This window comes from Lutjanus erythropterus, chromosome 6 (genome assembly GCF_056507025.1).
Source record: "Lutjanus erythropterus isolate fLutEry1 chromosome 6, fLutEry1.hap2, whole genome shotgun sequence".
NCBI lineage: Eukaryota > Metazoa > Chordata > Actinopteri > Lutjaniformes > Lutjanidae > Lutjanus > Lutjanus erythropterus.
Window position 1 is genome coordinate 26,684,355 of NC_139322.1, and position 20,629 is coordinate 26,704,983.

Sequence of the window (20,629 nt, forward strand, 5' to 3'; positions counted from 1 at the left end):
GAAGAAGAAGCCATACTTCATTTATCTGTGGGGGAAATTACATATTTTCACACTGTTGTTATTTCACAGGCCAAAATGCACACATGTACAAACAGGACCTATAGATGTGCATTAATGGAGAGATGCCAGAGCGAGGGGGCTGCACACATACAATACATACATATACAAACATATAGTCAGGCGCCCCGAGCGCTCTTATGTGTAGCAAGGAAGACTCTTCTTAAATTCTGGATTTCTGTGCTCATCCGTGCACCAAGCATTTGCTATAACGAGGTACAGAGAGGACTCCCTCTGGAAAAGCTGACCCACACCCTTCATGACAATCTTGAGGGATTTATTACGGTATGGCAACCAGGCACAGATATGGAGTAACCCTCTGGACTGGACTTTGTTCTACCTAATTAACAACAGTGAAACAGACAGGAGCATACCCTAGTAATTTGAATGTAATCAAGTCAGCCTGGTAGAGTGTGTGTGTGTGTGTGTGTGTGCTTTATTTTGTTGTTGTTTTGTTTGTTTTTTGTTTTGTTTTTTTGTTAAAATCTATGAAAAAAAATCTATTTTGGTTGCACAAAACACTCTGAAGTCTTCTCCTTAAGGTTTCTCTCAAATGGTCACCTAAATATTTAAGGTTTTCTTCTTATCTTGGTCTTATACTTACGAAAACCCTTAAAGCTACTTACTGTACTTTACTTATGTTAAAGCACAGTAGATTATGGTCTAAATGAGAAGGCTAGTTATTTCATGAAGCCTGTTTCATGTTAGCCAGCTAGGCTATAATGTTACATAAAGCTACTGTCACAGCCTTGTTTATATCTTTAGCTTAAATACTTTAATGTGTAATAAAAAACAATGATAAATAAATAACTGTTTAGAACAATTATGACTGATTTCTTTAACCATCAGCAATAGAGGCTAACAGTTTAACCTTAACAGCCACTTCAAGTCAGCTGTAAGATAACTTTAAGCTGCTTTTACCAGTTTTCTTGGATTTCTTTATTGTAATTAGTGATCTCATTTTTAGCCAGAACAGAGCAGATGTCATATTTTCTTAGACTGCATGAATGGAGATAACAGGTATCGCAAGCACCAGTGGAAGCAAACAAACAGTCTCCATGGAAACAGTAGATTATTACTGTTATAAAATTTCTTTCAATGCAGTAAATGCCTTGAGGTTTTTACTTGAGTAAGTACCTCAGTCGAGGAGAAATAAAGCCTTTAGTGTCATACTTGAGGAGAAAACATAAGAGGTTTTGTGCAAGAACCTCAACAAAAAAAAGGGAAAAAAATGCATCAACAATATTTGAAGTTTTGAGCAATAAAGAGGAAGAACAGCATCTTTGTGCAATTTATTTTAACAATCTAATAAAAAGGCAACACAAAGATTTGTGCTTGTTGGAGAAGCGGTGAAGCAAGCCATTTGGAAAGTCTCCACAAATGTGAGTCAATCCATCTGTATAAGACCTGCTTTTTTGGCATATTCCTCTTTGCTCAGACACATAAGAATCTTAAAGAGGAGCTGTAATTTTCACATTTCAATAACAAAAGAGACTCGGGACACATCAGGAAATGAAACGCTGACATTTATATGCACCCGTGAGGAGCTCTGGAATGATAGCTTTTATGATTTTTTTTTTTTCCTCAGGGCATCATGCTGCTTTAAGATATTTCCCCAGTTTTGTGCAAAACCTGCAAGCAGGAAGCAGTGGCCCTTTATGTTCATTAATTTATGCTGTAACATCTTCATTAATGTCTTCAACCTCCTCTTCGTGCAGCAGTGAAGCTGCGAGAAGTCAGATCTGTTTGTGGAGCGTGAGGTGTTGTTTGTGAGATCACAGTGGCACCTTTTTTTCTGCTCAGCTCAATCATCCCGTGTGGACGTATGGAGTCCGAGAGGCGGGTTGATTAACTGTATCATCAGAGTGGAGCGGTGCACTCACATCCAGCTGTCACCTTTCAAGCACATCAGAGTGTGAAGGCCTGGACACGCTCTGCTCACGACCCATTTTTATCAACATCACTCCTCCATTCACGACACAGCAACCGAGCCTCACAGAGATCAATACAGGGAAAAATGGTACTGAACAGAAGTTAAAAAGACTGCACTGAATATCTCACGAACCAATTCAGAGAGCACTTAACACGCTCTTCCAGTGTGCAAAAATCAAAAACAAATCACGAACGCTTAACGTTCTCGCTATCACTGCACAATAATGTAAGGACAGTCTGCAGTGTCTGATGTCAGAACAATAATGTAACCCTGACAGAAATGAATGCAGACGTGATGTTCGCTGTGATTGATCACACAACTCAATCTAGAATCAAGTGAATGAAAACCAGAGGCTGTCAGAAGCCAAGATTTAAACCAGAGCCAGACCAAGTCTAGATTGCTAAGTACCAATATCGATCATTTGTTTAAAAAAAACATTTGTTTTTTTAAGATAAACCCAGAACAAAAAAATCCCCTATATGTGTTTCTTTAAGAGATGCGGACCAACATGCGTACTGAGTGGGACACGTAACAGTTAAAAACATAAGACTAAAAGAAATATCAACAGTAAAATATGTACAAGTACATAACAAGTACGCACCGACTTTGAATGGTGCGTTCAGACAAACAATGCTTCATATTCTACCTTTACAATGTAAATTAAATTGTAAATTAAACTTAGACTAAAAGTAGTAAATCAGATAATGGTGGTTATCAGATAAGTCAAAAATACATTTAAAACACACTAATCAAAAATGACATGTCTGACAAACTTTTAATGCCTTTTGTTATTTTGGTGTTTAATAAAACAGTCTGTCACCAATGATTTAATTAGTTAATATCAATGTGTACTATATGCAAGATAATATCAACACATCACTGGCATTGGCTGATAAGGGCTTTAAATTGAAATATCTGTATGGGCCTGAAATTAACATTTCTGGTGATATGATGACACGTGTGTGGAGGTGTTCTGGATTGACCAAAACGGAGAGCAAAGTGCTATTTCCAATGATTGCGTCAGTCATGCAAAGAGGAGATAAGTCACAATCCTTCAACACTACAAAATGAATCGGACATCTTAAAGGACCAGTGCCAAGGATTTAGTGGCATCTAGTTAGCTTGCAGATTGCAAACACCAGGTCTCACCCTTCCCTTTTAAACATGAAGGACGACCTACAGTGGACACCAAACGTAAGTCTATATCTGGGGCTAGTGTTTGGTTTGTCCGTTCTGGGCTACCATAGAAACATGGCAGTGCAACATGGCGGCCTTCATGAAAGAGGACCTGTGCCGTCTGTAGATATTAAACGGCTCATTCTAAGGTAACAAAGACATAACTATTCTTACTATGTAACTAATAAAAACATACTTGTAAATATTATAGTCCATTACTGACATATTCTGCCAATAAATGCAGGTAAATCTCACATACTGGACCTTTATGAGTGGTCATTCTGATCATTTCAATGAATTTGTGAGGAGACACAGGCAGGAGCAGAAAAACAAACTGTCAGCAGTAGTTTTCTTATTTTGCCCTGTGAATGTGTACATTTTGAAAAACATTGTATTTTCTGTGCATCTGCATCTGCCAGTGGGGCCATAACAATAAGATTACTGTACTTCTACTAAAGGAGAGAATTGATTTTCTCTCCAATAGGTGGAAAAAATATGTGCATATATTGATATCTGCATCAGCGATTGGCCAAAATGAAATGGAAAATATCCTAATGCCTAATGGATATCAGAAAAAAGTCCAATACCATGCATCTCTGATTTGTACTCTTCAAGCCAGGAACAGGAAGGCTTTTGAAGCCTTTATTTCTGTCAACAGACTGACCTCCAACCAAAACACCTTTTCGAAATATAATTCAGCACTGCAGTGTTGTCTTACTTCTTGGCCGACCTTCAATGTGAATATCTGCGATGAGCTAAAATATCGACATCAGCTGATGTATCAGTCACACAGACGAAAGGTAAGTTGTCATGTCAAGCATAAAGGATTTGTAGTGAATGGACTACACCACGCAAAACAACTGGTACAGCCCTTTAATCATCTCTGATGATATGAAACCTGGAGGCTGTGCCATCACTGTCAAATCTCCCTAAAGTACAATAAGAAGTGCTGATGTAAGCATCCTGTCCTAAGCCATGTCAGAGTAAACCAACAGGGAGCTGCTCCATAAAATCCGGGAAACAAATTGAGAGCAATAAACATCAGCTCTGGAGAAACTGGAGATTTACTGGCCTTTGTTCTTCCTTTGTGCTATGAAGTGGGAGGTTGGTGGAGTCGATGTTATGCTGTCAACCCACAAAGCGAATGAAGATCCTCTAAAAGCAGTATTACTGTAGCTACACGGATGCTGCTCTGCTGTAATTTCTCTCTCAGTCAGTCCCCGGGGCATGTTAATATGTCCCACTGAGTCCTCCTGAACACGAGGAGCAGGATCGACTGATGCCTTCTGAACATCTACAGCAGCCTGACATCAGCCTCTAAAGCAAATTATGATCTCAAAAAGAGCTGCAAAACACTTCTCGGTGATGTAAAAGCTAACAGCCTTCACACCTTTTAAATCAAACAATGAGCCCTTCAACCTGTCTAATTATATAAATAGACTAACAGCCTTTTTTAGAGGGACGCAGACAGAAAACCACAAAGCTTCCTAAGTGAGGTATAATGAGTCTGTGTAGAGCAGATGTTCTCAGGTTTGTCTCAGCCAAGGACTCCTTACAAGATGTTGATTTTTCATGACATTTGAGTATCAAGATATGATGTTTCATGATACTGTATCGATTTTCAAAAACATCGTATCGTATCGTCATGATGTTGATTTGATTTGATTTGTTGCAGTGGTTCATTTTGTGTTGTGTTCAAATCCCCGACTGCTACACAGCAGTGTTGTGTGTTCATTACGCTATTAAACATTTCCTAAACCTATTTCCATAACCTCTGTGTTGTGACACATATCATATCGTCAGATTCTTGCCAATGCATAGCTCCACAGAAGACCCCATTATGTATGTCCTGTGTATTAGAGAGAACCGGTCTCCACATACAATGGGTGACAATTGTTACATTTCTCTTCATTTCATAAATCAGAATTTTGTGGTGGTAATGCAGCAAAAAATGTAGCCACGTGCCAAGAAAGGCAGTCCATACTAGGGCAAAGTCCTTGCAGGAGCATAGTTGTGACATAATTTCTGCAACATGTGATGTTGTGGCAGCCTACAACATGGAAACTACAGTGTCCTCAACGGAATATTATTTTAAATGTCACCTGTGTGTTGATTCAACATTTCCACTACTATTTAGAGATGTTGTGACAACATCAATTTATATCGCCCAGATGTTGCATGAAACATACCTACTAAGACAGGGTTGTTGCAGTCACATTGTTGCAATGTAATGTTTTAAGTTTAATGTTGCAGGAACATTGCTACATCACAAATGAATGAACCTCACAATCTAAATGTTGCAGCTATATACTGTGTATTTAGGGATACCTAGTAAATTCTCACAGTTGCAGCAACATCATTATGTAAAGTACAGGAAACATCACGTAGAGGACGTAGAACAGATGTTGCAAACTGATCACCAAGCATTATAACATTTCAACAATGTAGCAGCAATATAACTAATGGTAACACTGTATCTGTAATGTTGTGGTTTTGTGTCATTTCAGTGTCACAAATGAAACATCACAATGACATGATTGCAGAGACATACTGCATCTGTAGGTGTGCAGAAGGAGACTGCAAAAATGTTCATATTATTTGTTGAACTACTTTTTTATATATATAGATTATGATTTAAATGAATCAATCTGAAAACTTTTCATGGACCCCCAGGCAGAGTGCTATGAACCCCTGGGGTCCCCAGACCTCTATTTGAGAACCACTGGTGTAGAAGAAGAAAAGCAAAAAAATGAGGTTCAGTTTTCTGTAAAATGCTGCATATATGAGTGTGAGTACCAGCATGAATTAGTTGTTATGCAATTAGAGGAAGAAAACAGGAAGAAATCAGTGTAGTTTGTTCGATAAGTTGCCTTCCAGTGATCACGTTCTGTATTTATGAAGCTATTAAAGAATAAATGACCAAGCATTAGCCACTGTTCTGTGAAAAAAAAAAAGCCAGTTTGGAGGCTGTACAAGATTGAGCTGCATGGAGAAAATGGATGCTAACTGCATTTAAAACAAATGTGTGCTTGCTGCAGTCTAATGTTCCCCTCACTGGCCAATAATCTGCCTCGAGGAAACTGGAGAATCTTTATCTACAGCCAGCTGTCAGGAAGTCTATGGCTGGGAAATGATGCTGCTTGTATTAGCTGGTGGCAAAAAGGCAAAAGGGCCATAAAGGCTCCAAGCATAAAGCAGCAGTTTTAAAATCTACTGCATGTGTATAGCATTGACGTCTTTTATGTGGAAGGATCACCTGCAATGTTTTTCACACTGTAGTAAAAAGAGGAAGAAGTAGGCAACTGAGGAGGAAAATATATCTGTGCCTATAAATCCAACCCTCTGCCTTGTGCATATACATCCATATAATTGCTATATTACATCTATTTCTGCACAATAATTTTATTTATATTACTGCAACTATTCTTGTGCAATAATACACACATTCTCATGCAAACTGCATTGTATTTATTTATTTATTTATTTATTTATCTTTAGTATTCAAGATACCAGTTTTATTCTAGTATTCTACTTGCTTGTTTTTCTACTTAGTCTACTTATTATTCAAGTTTTTTACCCACACTACTTAGCTGTGGATGTTTGTTTACTGTGGTTGTTATCCCTGTATATTTTTGATATATTTGTATATTTTTTTTATTGTATATGTGCCTTGATCAGGAGTAGCAGTCCTAATTTTGTTGCACTCTGTACAACGGCAGTCAAGGTTTTCTATTCTATTATATCTATTCTACTCTGTTCTATTCTTAAATCATTCACAATTTAAAATCTTCCTATTTTTATGCTTCTGTTTGGAGCTGTGTGCAGGGAAGACTGCTCATTAAAAATGTACATCATATCATGTTTTATACAGACACCATGCATGTTTCATCTTAATGTACAATCAATGTCATGACCCTCATTATCATAGGAAAAAACGGGAAACAGCCTCATTACAAATAACTGCACTGTAATGCTCTGCAGGTTAAAAAGGTCAGATGAATCACAGTATGACTGTGTTGTGACATCTCCTTTGTTATTCACGCACTAATGGACACGAGCTCACCTTTCTTACATAATAGAGCATCAAGCACATGTGAATGGGAAGCTGACAAGTATTCAATCAATGTGAGCCATTCATAAAGAGCAGAATGAAGGACAGTGGTAGTCATATCGTGTCTTTGCACTGGAAGACCACCCTCAAAGAGGTGGATGTGAGAAAAGCATGTAGAAATATGGATACAATCATGCATATAATTAACCAAAAATATGTACAAAAAAAAGATGAATTAATGAGAAATGACAGTAGGGTGAATTTAAAGCTAGATCACCACAGTTAATGGTCATAAGAGAAAAAAAAAAACAGTGTACTTACATCCTGGACGAGAGAGATGCCTTGATTTTGGTTGTGGTCAAGCTCCTGCTGCTTTCTGAAGTGTTCGTGCTTCGCAGACTGAAGACACATGGTTATCATCTCTGTACACGCCAGCATCTTCGCCGCTTTCGATGCGATTTCTTGCAGAAAATACAAAGATCCCGTGCCTGTGTGTAGTTTGTTCTGGGGAGCGGTTGTCCTTGTCAGGGTGGATACGGGATGATGATGATGATGATGATGATGTCGAGGATGGAGGTGGACTCTTGTCAGCCTGCTGCCCACCGCCTGCACGTCGACGACAGCAGGAGAAAACTCCGCCTCTACACGAGCAGCAGCAGCGATTCATAAAAGCCTGAGGAGGAATGCACCATCTGCTGGAGAAAAGACACTCTGTTAGATAAACAGTTAATTACAGGCTGGCTGACAGGCAGGGAGTTTAACAGTGGACAGGCTGAACAAAGAGAAGATAAACAGGAGACAGAGATATTTTAGTACTTGCACTATAGTCTGTATAGATTCAATATTCCAATTATAACCCCATATCAACTGAAAGGAACAGTTCACCCCAAAATCAAAAATACATATTTTTCCTCTGGCCTGTAGAGCTATTTAGATGATAATGGGAGTAGATTACACTCAGTTTGCCGCCCCCCACCCAACACCCCACCCAAAAAAAAAAAAAAAAATGGAGGAACTATTTTCTTTCTACTACAAAGAAAGTAGTTCCTACGTGAAACTGCTCACAAGGTCTGAGGATTATCTGTAGTAACCAGGTCATGATTCCTCAAATGGACAGTAAACTATCTCTTTAAAAGTGAGGTCATGTGTTTCTGTAGTTTATTCATTGGCATATTATATCTATTGTATCCTGAAATCAAACCTCTATTTGTGACATTTATAATATAGGTATTAGGGACTTAACGTCTATATATGACACAAGTGTAATCATTCTAAGTTTAATAATCATTAAACATAAACTATTTTATTATAGTAGTGATCTTTATCATATACTGTAGATATTTATAACAAAGGTATCATTATCACTGTAATATTCATATTATTTTCCAAATATGGACTTGGCATGTCTAAGTTGTCACAGGGCTGGTAACACTTTAACCCCCCAATAAGCAGTAAATAAAAACTCAGTAAAATAAAAATAAAAAATGTTGTTTATATTTTGCTTCTAAATTCTAGATAAATTACCACTTTTACTACCTATATACCACTTTAATATTTATAGAGTATTACAAATATTAGTTTTCTGTGCCATTATTGTCTCGCGGTATTTTAATCTTCTAATATCACAATAACTAAGAATGATGAGAATTATTAATATATACATTATGTTTTGACAGCAAAGTGAAACCATTAAATCATTTAACATGAAACTTCAGTGGAGCCCTATCAGCATCTTTTTCACCTCCCATGTACACATACACTCTCTCTCTCTCTCTCTCTCTCTCACACACACACACACACACACACGCACACACGCACACACGCACACACACACACACACACACACACACACTTCACTGGGTGGCCCCCCCAAAAGCTGAGACTCATATGACCTCTGTGAGGGGTGGGAGCTGAGCTGATTGCATAATACTCCTCAACATCTGACCAATAACTGTTGACACTTTCTGACACTCTGTCTATTTGCTGTTCTGAAGTTCGTCCTCAGTGCAGGTCAACAGGTGAGCTACCTGACAGTTTTAACTTTTATCATTATTATTAGATGTAGTCGCAGCTATTCAGTTGGTGGACAAAAAAGTTACTTTTGCACTCTGATTGTAGTAGTAGTAGTACTATTGTTGTTGTTTATCTTGTCAGCATTAATATTATTATTTGATTTTTAGTAGTAATAATGGTGGTAATCATTATATAACTATTATTCACAGCATTTTTATTGTTATATACACTGATATAAAATAATATTTATTGTTAGAAGCTACACATGTAGTAAGAGAGATAGAATAAAAATGTTATATTGATTTAGGCTTTATTTTATCATTCATGTGGTGGAGAACAGACAATATGAATGAATATTTATTTATGCATACATAGTTTTATCCCTGAATTTTATCTGGTATTTGTTGACGGTCAATGAGAAGAAACATGAGTCTCTAGCTAACTAAAGGATATGTGTTTTTTTTCTTTTGATCAAGAGTTAAATGTATTTAACTACAATAAAAACTTTACTAAGACAAAATAAAGTTTTGACCTACTTGTATTGTTTAAAAGACCCTGTTGTTTGACGGGCCAACACAAAGATAACATCTGACCACAAGAGAAAGCCGCAGATCCCAAGAATTGCCTTATCTGCTGACCACAGGAGATTGTTGTGAGGGAAAATATACAGCCGGTCTCTGTTTGTAAACTAAACTACACAGAGGTGCTCATCTGCTGATTCAAATTTGGATCAGTTATTGTTTTGTCATCATTTGGTGGAATATTCAGTGTCAGAGTCTTATATACAACATCTATTTTTTTTTCCCTCTAAGTCTGAAACTTTTAACAGCAGGGAAATAATTATTACTTTGTGGTTAGTTATTCTGACTCCTTTGTTTTTTTCTTCTGATTATCCTCTGAAATAATAATTATTTATCAAAAGAATTAGCTTCCCTGCTGTGTTTTATAGAGGATTATTTGATAGATTCTGCAGTAATCAGCTGATGACGTCTGTCAGGGCACTCGAGCGCCTGCAGGGTGATGATAAGAAGCAGCAACCTGCCGCACCCAAGAGGAGGCACCGACTGCTCTCTGGAGTGAAACTCAACCACTACACACACATCTAGACCCTCTGAACATGTTTAACTTTATGAACTATAATGGGATTTTAGTTTCGTGAAACTCCGTGACAACTTCAGTCATCCTCATTTTACATTCAGTCACCTGAAATGGATGATATTCTGTTTTTTTTCAGGATTTTTTTTTCAGGTTTTCAGGAAAGTAACAATTCACCTTAAACATCCTGACTGGAATGAAGTTCATAATCTTCACGTAATGCACATGATGAGTGAGGCTTGGATGTTTTATAGAAAAAAAATATTTCCTACACTATAAATGTCAATTTGCTCACTCATCTTAAAAGTTTATTGTAAACAAATTACACACAAAAATTTTGATGTGCAAAGTAAATAATTTTTGAGTCGGTGCAACTTGAAAATGAAAGTTAAGTGAACTGAACTGTAGGTTGAATTAGTTTTAGGTCTTTTTTGAGTTTTATAAAAAAAATAAAAAAAAAAACTGAGTTGAGTTGACTGAACTTGAAAACTAATTACAAACAACTTTGATTTTCTTTTAGTTTTTTTTTCTCACTTTGAATACATATTTTTATAACCTTCAAGTATGAAGTGCTGTTTTTATTTCAGCTCAAAGTCAAAACTTGACACACATGTAACTCCCACACAATGCATGCTGGGAAGTCTGGGAAGTAATTAGGCTATATGGGACTTACACATTTTATTAAAATGAACTCAAAAATCAAAACTTCTTGACTTAAAATAAAAAAACTGTCAGTGCCACACTGTAAAAAAAATCTTCACAAAATTTTTGAGTTTTAAGTCAATCTCAAACTCTTATGTTTTGAAATAAACCAAGTTTTGCCAACCTATAATCTTTTGTTGAGATACTTTACTTTTCTTCTTTAAAAAACTTGAATCTTTGAGTCAAAGTGAGCTGTGAATCTGATTTGTCATTATTTGGGCACATAATAACCATTATTTACTTTAGTATTTGCTCAGTTTTTGATATACATTTTTTTGTCTCTAAAACTCAAAGATGTAGGTTTTTTAAGATAAAAAGTAAATAATTCCAACAAAGATTATAGGTTTATTGGGTTAACAGATATTTTTATATATATAAGATTATAAGAGAAACTTTTTTTTTAATTTCATTTAATTTGGTGCAAACAATTGTCTTGAAGTTCTGAGTTTTCACAACTACTTTTTATAGTGTACAAGGGATGAGTGTTTGTGTTAAGTAAACAAAGTTTTAATGTCATTTTGAGATTTGTTCGGACACTACACTTTATTTTGTGTTATGGATGAACTGGGGTTTATGGTGTAGTTCATCTGTGAAGGCTTTCTGAACAATTTAAACTAATTTCTCTTACATCATCTGACTGGAATAAAACTCCTGTCTTCTCTCTTAACTCAGACTAAGAACAGCAGCAGTACGATGGCTGCCTTCCTTCATCACTGCCCGTTCCTCAAGTCTGTCCCTAAGACAGCTTTGAGGAGAACAGGGGCCACCCTGATGTCTCTGGCCGACAGATGCCCCATCATCGTTCGCCAGATCAGTGCGAGTGCTCCGGCCTCTCTGGACGCCAAGCTGAACATTTCACCCATCAAACTGAAGACTAACCAACTTCCCATGGTGGAGCAAAGGAAATTTGCTCAAACGGCTGCTCAGGTGGCCGTGTCTGTGTCAAAGACCTGCCCTTTTGTCTCCTCTCAGATTGGGATGGTCAGAGCCAGCCCTGAAGTACAGGAGGACGTCAAAGAAGGTAAGGAGGGATGAACCAGCTGCAGTGATGCTGCAGTGACACCAGATTAACTTCAATAGAAGCAAAACGTCAAGGAGAGGACAAAAATAGACATATCACACTGACAGATGTGCACTCCTCCTTCACAGGTCTGATGACTTCTCTGCTGAAGGGTTTAAAGGATTCAATCCTCCCAACAGCACCTCAGACCGACACTGTCACCCACCTCCTCAAAGACAGCATGAGTAGGTTTTAAAAGGAGCAGAAAGCAACTAATACTACATCTTTAATATGATGCAGTCTAGTATACACGTGTCTGTATTCTTTATTTATCAGTTCAATACTTTAAAGTCTAAACTTTCACTCCTGCAGTTGGCCCCAGCTTCGACTACGACAACTTCTTCATGGAGAAGATTGCTGAAAAAAAGAAGGACCACACGTACAGAGTCTTCAAGACCGTGAACAGGAGCGCTGAGGTCTTCCCTTTTGCCGAGGATTACTCCATCTCTGGGCGGGAGGGCTCCCAGGTGTCCGTCTGGTGCAGCAATGATTATCTGGGGATGAGTCGGCACCCGCGGGTCCTCGGTGCCATCAGGTAAAATGATAATGTCTGTAAGGCTTCTGAAGCAGGTCCACAGTAAGTTTCAAGCCAGTTGAGCAGAGTTTAAGTTAAATCTCAGTTCTCAAAGTTGTTAGAAACAAGATATCGATACTAATACCAGTCACTAATAGACTGTTGACCCCAGTGCTTCCCTCAAACCTACCAAAGAAGAGAAAACTTACCTAAATCAAACAAAAGACAAATAGCTGAACGACCCACGTTCTCCAGCCCAAACTAAAACAACAAAACCCAGCAATCTAAAACATGTCAGGGCAAAACCTTCTTGAGGGAAAAAGAAACTTCTCAGCACCTACCCTCCTCCTCCCTGAGTGGTAATTGCACTCAGGTGCTGCAGAAGGCAGTCAGAGAGAAGGTAGACCTGACACAGACAGGGGACAGAGAGAACAGGACTAAGCTAACCCAGCAGTGCTAAAAAACAGAGGAAGCAGGAGGACACTGAAGGACAATACCGACCTCAGCCACAGCCTGCTCAACCTCTGGCTGTCTGGCAAGAGATACAGAAGTATCCTGCAAGACTTAGCAACAGATTCTTCCCTCAGGCTGTGAAACTCCTCAATTCATCCTCCACACTCCACCATAAATAAAATTTATTCTTATGTTTTATTTATTTAAGGATTAAAAAGGAGGAACAAGGGATTTGGAGGGCCCCGTGTTTGTGTTTGCCTTCAGCCACAGAATGATTAAATCTGCCCCTCATTACACAGGAAAGTTTTGAGTGATTTGGTGATCAGGTGCCTGACACTGTATTTTCCTGTCAGAGCTGTGTCAATAATATATTTTTTACACACTGGAGACAAAGTCTTTGTATTGTGTGGGCCTAATAATGAATTTGTCAAGGTGTATTGGGTTCAACAACCTGTCTGTCACTGTCTGATTGATTTTTGTATTCCTGCAAAATTATACCTGCTGTCAAGTCAATTTAAAGTCAAGTTAATCAAGTCCTGATTTTTGTAACTTTAACTTTATCTCACAGCTCTGTCAAAAAGCAAACCTGAGGCAGAATCCAACAATTCCACCATTTATATTTTCATGGGTCACTTACGGCTCAGTTTGATCTTAAATAAAACCATTGCATAATATCCTATATATAAAAATGCCTCCAAGTTTTCCCTTTTTGTGAGTGTAAAGAAGTGTGTTCTGAAAACATTCAGTTAATGAACCCTCAATTTTACAAAACAGATGATGAACAGCCTGCTTTTCAACAATATGTCCCAGTTTTTCCACAGTCAGTCTATCACAGGATCACAGGAAGGTTAGCCTATAAAAGTGTGTTTTAAGTAGAGACTTAAATGAGGAAACACACGTAGACATCCTGATGTCCACTCAAAGGTTGTTCCAGAGTCAGAGGGCCCTGATGGCAAATGCTTTGTCACCCTTGGTTTTTAGTTTAGATTTGGGAACCATTAAGAGATCAACATGAGAGGATCCCAGGGCCAATGATGGCACACTGGGGGGTCAGAAATGCAGCTTGGAGCTTTAAAAATGATGAGTAAAATTTTAAAACCAACTCTAAAATTTATAGGCAAGCAGTGCATAGATGACAAGATGGGTGTAATGTGCTCCTGTTTCCTGGTACCTATTAAAGTCCTCCTGGCGGCTGCATTTTGGACCTGTAGTTGGGAGATTCTTTACTGAAAAAGGAGAAAAGAGATTTGAAATGATCTAGCAGTGAAGAAATAGAAGCATGAGAGACTGTGCCAACATTTCTGATGGATAGAAATGGCATAATTTAATTTTTTTCTTGAACTGAATGAAGCATGAATGTATGACAGATTTAATATGGCTGTTCAAAGTACGATTGCTGACACAGCTAAGACAGAGCTGGGTAATGACCTTTCATGGCATGGATTACATGATAATTTAAACTTTTTGTTCTGTTTGTTCTCAGCGATGCCCTCGATAAACACGGCGCAGGAGCAGGTGGGACCAGGAACATCTCAGGCACTAGTAACTTCCACGTGTCTCTGGAGAAGGAGCTGGCCCAGCTGCACCAGAAGGACGCAGCTCTGGTCTTCTCCTCCTGCTTCGTGGCAAACGACTCCACCCTCTTCACTTTGGCTAAGATGCTTCCAGGTAAACACCCCCTCATATTAATAGAGCTATGTGATAACCCTCTGGATGCTTGGTGATTATACCACATTGAAGAAAATGTGATTAGTATCTCAGGGTTGATGCTGTTTAGAGGGTTTCATGGTGCGTTTACTGTCGCCTACAGGGTGCGAGATCTACTCTGATGCAGGGAACCACGCATCGATGATTCAAGGCATCAGGAACAGTGGAGCCAAGCGCTTCATCTTCCGCCACAATGACAGCCGACACCTGGAGGAGCTGCTGCAACGCTCTGACCCCAAGACACCCAAAATAGTGGCATTTGAGACCGTGCACTCAATGGACGGTGAGTACAATGAGATGTTAATTTGCAGTAATAAAGGAGATTATTATGGTGAAGGGTAACTCTCCTTTAACCTTGACCTAAATACAGGTGTATATATCAAAAGATATGTAGAACAAGATTAGATGGAATCCTTGATATTTAGTTACTCAGACTGATCTGAGTAATACTGTGTGTGTGCAGTAGTTTGAAAAAGAAGTGATAAAAATCTATAAACATATGTCTTTTTAAGGATGGAATTATCTTAGTTTACTACACACAGGTGGCTGTGTGGTTAAGAAATCTCCAGCACATATTTATAATTTTAATAATTAAATGCTTCAAACCAAAATAGGAATCTAAAATTGACATGTGAGCCACAGAAATCTCAAGAATTCCAACTGTTTTCTGATAAAGCAAGTACAGCTAAGTACGGTTATAGCTAACTATACAGAAATAGCCAATGTTCTTGTGGGTGGTCTCATTTGCTTATGTAGGTCATGCATCATTAATGAGACTTAACAACAGTTAAATACTCAATTTAACACTTGTAGTAGATTTAGGTCCATCAGTCATCATCAGCACAGTTCATAATTGATAGCCAATAAAGAGAAATGCAGATTCCGACCATTTATATTTCTATAATCTACAATTATCCTCTCTGCATTATCTGTCATTTATCACTGTCTCACAGGGGAGGAAGTAGTTTTCTCCTTCAGCTCTATTTCTCTGTGTGATATTACACCGCTGACAGCTCTATAAAACACCAGCTGGAGTAGACAGAATGGATGACTGTGATCATATCCAGGGAGATTTTTCTTTTAAACCACCTACACCAGAAGGTTGTTTTGATGTATTATGTTCTACGGTTTATAGATGTAGTAGATTTACAAATAGTATAAATAACTCTACACATGCAGTTTAAACATATAACACATACAGTGTATAGATCTTACATACTGATGACATTTGCAGCAAAGATTATTTCCTGTTGTTCACCTTCCGTATATTGCACTGCTCTAATTATAACATCTTATTCTCTGTGGGCTTTCAGGTGGCATATGTCCTCTGGAAGAGCTGTGTGACATATCTCACCGTTATGGAGCTCTGACATTTGTTGATGAGGTTCACGCTGTGGGCCTTTATGGAGCTCATGGAGCTGGAGTGGGAGAGAGGGACAACGTTATGCACAAGATTGACATTGTTTCTGGGACCTTAGGTGAGTGTAGAATAAATTCCCCTCTTGTCTCGGTATAATTTGCTATGAAAGATGACACTAAAAGGGGCAAGGCAAACGGCTTCAAACTGCCATAGATTAATTGCCTCTCTTCTTGGCAAAGCTCCCATTTACAGCCACTTGCACTAACAGACACTGTTATACTGCCAACACGCCAGCAATAGCTCTCAACCAGCATGATACTGCTGCGGTGGTGGTTAACTGAGGGCAGGAGAGGAGTGAGCTCTCATCGGAGGAAGCAGAAGTTTTATCAGCTGGGTGCCAGCTCTACTCCCTCTCTGGTCACGCTGATAACAGCATCGTCATCATGGAGTCCGTGCTGTGTGTAGCTTCATGCAGGGTTTTATGGGTAGAAATCATTGTCAAGCATACGTCAAGTGTAAACTAATCCTAGATTACGACACTTGACTTTATAAAGCTGTTGCCAAGGCAAGGCAGTCTGCAAAAAATAAAGAAACAAACTCGGACTGAAATGACAAATTAATACTAATATATAAACACACAAAGCACAGTACATGATTAAAGTTACTTACAATCTGATTATGTAATCCTGATTGCATGTAATCTATTACTACACAGCCCATGATGTGGTATCAAAAAAAGTTTGTCTCAGCTCAGCTATCTCAACAACCACAGCATCACATGACATACGCTACAATTTGAATTTGAATTAATCAAACAATTAAACATTTTATTTTTTAGAAGACTATTAATCATTTTATCTCATTTCAAATAGGAAAATATCCTAATTTCATCTATTTATAAGACACTAAGATGGCAGAATATGTCATTTATTATTATTGTGAGAAATTATTTATCAGTTTCTTTATTTTAGTAAAAGTAGCAATACCATTATGTAAAAATTTACAATGACAATCATTCAAAATTACAACAATCTACATATATATCAAAGGTTTAAGTATTCATTATGCATAATGGCTGTTTTACAACTGTGTGCTGATTGTATTATGGCAATTTTTCATACTGTTGGGTTATAATTAATAAAAATTAATATTTTATGTGCTCATGAAATATTTTTTATATATAAAATACTTAGCTTATAGGTAACTTTAGCAGTTTAATAAACAATACTGGAAAGTAATGTATTCAAGTAGTGTACAAAATAAATAATTTTTTTTATACAAAAATAAATACATTTAGTTACAAGTTACTTTACACATTCAAATTATTAACAGAAAATATTTTCAACAAATAAGGTATTATATTATTATATATTAAGCTACATGGAAGTAATACTTATGTTTATCTATCAGTAAGTCAATAATATAATATACATTATTATGAAATGGGCCATTCTGCATAATGAGTACTTATACTTTTGGTACTTTAAGTATATTTTGATGCTAATAGCTTTTGTACTTCTACAATGTGCTTGAGTAAAGTTTTGAATGCAGAACTTTTACTTAATAGAGTATTTCTACACTAAGGTATTACTACTTTTGCTTGAGTAAATTATGTGAGTACTTTTTCCACCACTCCAAATTAATGGATGAATTTGTTGCCTCTAAAATGTTATTTAAAAAAAAAAATACAGTTCCATAAGGTAGATGTACTCAAGGTAAGTATGTTACTTTTGTACTTGAGTAAATGTACTTGTCATCACTGATTAGTCTCCTCACCTCACATGTCCTCTCTGTTATCTGTCGCCGCTCCAGGCAAAGCTTTTGGCTGTGTTGGAGGCTACATCGCCAGCAGCGCCGCCCTGGTGGACACAGTGCGCTCCTTCGCAGCCGGCTTCATCTTCACCACTGCTCTGCCTCCGATGGTCCTGTCTGGAGCCCTGGAGTCTGTCCGGGTCCTGAAGAGCCCCGAGGGCCAGGCGCTCCGCCGGGCCCATCAGAGGAACGTAAAGCACATGAGACAGCTGCTTATGGACAAGGGCCTGCCTGTGGTCAACTGTCCCAGCCACATCATCCCTATACAGGTAGGAAAGTGTAGCGGTGCTGCTGTCTCCACCACAATATCTCTACTCACCAACTCATCATCTGAATATAGAAATAATCATAAAAATAATAATAAAACTGTGCTTTCACTGCTTTCGCTAGATTTTTTGAGTTTTGAATCAAACTCAAACTCTTAAGTTAAGTTTAGTTAAGTTTTAAAATAAATTAAACAAAACCTTTGCCAACCTATAATCTTTTGTTGAGGTAACTTACTTTTCTCCTTTAGATAAACTTGAATCTGAGTTTTAGAAACCACCCAAAATTGTATACAGCAATCTGTTAACATTATTTGTCATTATTTGGGTGCTTGAAAATTAAATGGTTGCAGTTGAATAGAAATTATTAACCATTATTCATTTTCACTTCAATGAGTTCACTCAACAATCAAAAAACTACTACAGCAACAACAACAAAAACAAAATTCACCTGTTTTCACAGATCATAAAAAAGTAATTTAGAAAAATGATTGCTGTGAAAAATACATTTCAGCTGGCAAAACTTTTCTTCCCCACACCTGTTTCACAGATGAAAATAAATCAAGGAAATCAGAAAGATTATCCTGACAGCACCTCCTTTTTTAACCTTTCCTTAAGCCACAAACTCAGGAGAGAAAACAGTTTAGATCAGACTTAGAGAATGGCTCACCAGATTTTGTTTTTCTCACCCGCCTCTCAGGGCTTCTTTAACATATAAATCTTTTTGTGTATTTTGTGATTCCTTTTTAAAATTCAACTATGAATACCTCATAATTTTATGCATAATTCAAATTCTAATTTAATTAACTGATTTGAAACTACTTTTTTAAATATCACCAGTATCATTTTTAACATCACTAAAATAAACAGAACAACTCTAAAATAATTCCAGTAGCATATATCTTTACTCCAGAGATCAAGTGAACACCAGTAACGCCGCTGATTCCTCCTTGTACGACCTGATTGTGTTGAATAGCAGCATCCACTGAATGGCTGATACAAACACTTCACAATCCATTATCTAGGTGGGCAACGCTGAGCTTAACACCAAGGTGTGTGACATCCTGCTGGAGAGACACAACATCTACGTCCAGGCCATCAACTACCCCACAGTGCCTCGTGGTGAGGAGCTGCTGCGTCTGGCTCCTTCTCCTCATCACAACCCCGCCATGATGGAGTACTTTGTGGGTGAGTGTGGGGACCCTTCTTGAAATTAGGTCAGAGTTGTTGCAGAGATCGTCCAATCAACTTAAGTGGGGACAACGGCTGGTACAAGTGATTTATGTTTGTCCTTAGTGAGGCTCTTTGCTTTATAACCATATGAGTATCTTAGCTCCCACCTGTCACCATACAGTAGACTGCACTGCAGTAAAAATGACAGTAATCTGCAGAGAGCTTTAAATTGTTGTCCCTTAGTTTAAAATTCCATCATGGTGTCTGCTTGATAAAAAATTACCATAGATGACATTTTTTGACAGAGAAATAAATAAGAATAAATATTGGCATTTAATCGTTCAATCTTATACATTTCTGTTTCATTGACAGATAAACTGGTGGAGGTGTGGCAGGAGGCAGGACTTCTGCTCAGCAGCCAGGTCACGGCATCCTGCAACTTCTGTGACCGTCGGCTGCACTTTGACCTCATGAGTGAGTGGGAGAAATCCTACTTTGGCAACATGGAACCACAATACATCACTGTGTCTGCATAATACCAAAGTTACACATACAGTATATGTACGAATTTAATGCTATATTCAACATGTTTAAATTATAATGTCCAACTTCAGATCCACTGAGAAGTATATTAAACTACTCCAATATTTATTTCTGTTTTCCCTGCATTTATGCTTACTAAAATGTGTTTGCTGTTATGAATATGATTAAATAAAGTTATGCGTCCTCCATTTTTAAAGCATAAGACCTGCACACTGGGCACTTTCTTAAATCTCTTATCTAGGTGTGATGGTTTGAATTAAACTATGCTATTTAATTTCATGTTGCGTGATATCTTTCATACCATATAATCATCATTACCATCATGTTTCGTGTCAGTTTACACAATAATTTAATTACTGATCTTTTGTCATTAAATGTATAAACTACCCAAGTTAATTGGTTCAGAAATAAGGGATACTACAGCATTAAATAAAATTGCGGTGTTGAAAATGTCAACCTTCACATAATCTTGCTTCAATACACTGCTTTGCTGTAATTATAAAGATACTGAATATGATTAACAAAAACTGGTGTAATCCTACAAAGTTAAATAGAAATTGAAATCCTTCTCAGTTAGATCATTCCTCCACAATACAACATTTTAAAGGGATCATTCAGGTTATCTGAAGTGGGGTTCTATGACATACTCATCAGTACATTTATCACCTACAATACATGGCGGCTGGTACGCCCCCACTTTGAAGAAGCAGAGAGGGA

The 20,629-nt window shown here is 37.7% G+C and overlaps 2 protein-coding genes across 2 annotated transcripts in view; one reads left to right on the top strand and one right to left on the bottom strand.

Moving 5' to 3' along the window:
* The window catches only part of LOC146325413 (N-terminal EF-hand calcium-binding protein 1-like), a 29,849-nt gene extending 22,045 nt beyond the window's left edge, over positions 1-7,804 (bottom strand). The window contains exon 1 of the mRNA XM_084721431.1: positions 7,539-7,804. Coding sequence (XP_084577557.1) covers positions 7,539-7,655 — 117 coding nt within the window. The 5' untranslated portion in view covers positions 7,656-7,804. The remainder of the gene's footprint in view (positions 1-7,538) is intronic.
* Positions 7,805-9,074: 1,270 nt separating this feature from the next.
* On the top strand, positions 9,075-20,114 carry alas2 (aminolevulinate, delta-, synthase 2). Its single transcript, XM_084721432.1, has 10 exons — positions 9,075-9,235; positions 11,700-12,048; positions 12,177-12,272; positions 12,400-12,622; positions 14,538-14,722; positions 14,865-15,044; positions 16,075-16,239; positions 17,934-18,202; positions 19,222-19,384; positions 19,742-20,114. Exons 2-10 carry the CDS (start codon positions 11,721-11,723, stop codon positions 19,903-19,905), a joined length of 1,773 nt encoding a protein of 590 aa, XP_084577558.1. The 5' UTR covers positions 9,075-9,235; positions 11,700-11,720; the 3' UTR covers positions 19,906-20,114.
* Positions 20,115-20,629: the final 515 nt, after the last annotated feature.

Coding starts and splice junctions, on each gene's coding strand:
- alas2 (XM_084721432.1), top strand. CDS start 11,721: ATGGCTGCCTTCCTTCATCACTGCCCGTTCCTCAAGTCTGTCCCTAAG. Junction 12,273..12,399: donor CCTCCTCAAAGACAGCATGA/GTAGGTTTTAAA, acceptor TCACTCCTGCAG/TTGGCCCCAGCTTCGACTAC. Junction 14,723..14,864: donor TTTGGCTAAGATGCTTCCAG/GTAAACACCCCC, acceptor TGTCGCCTACAG/GGTGCGAGATCTACTCTGAT.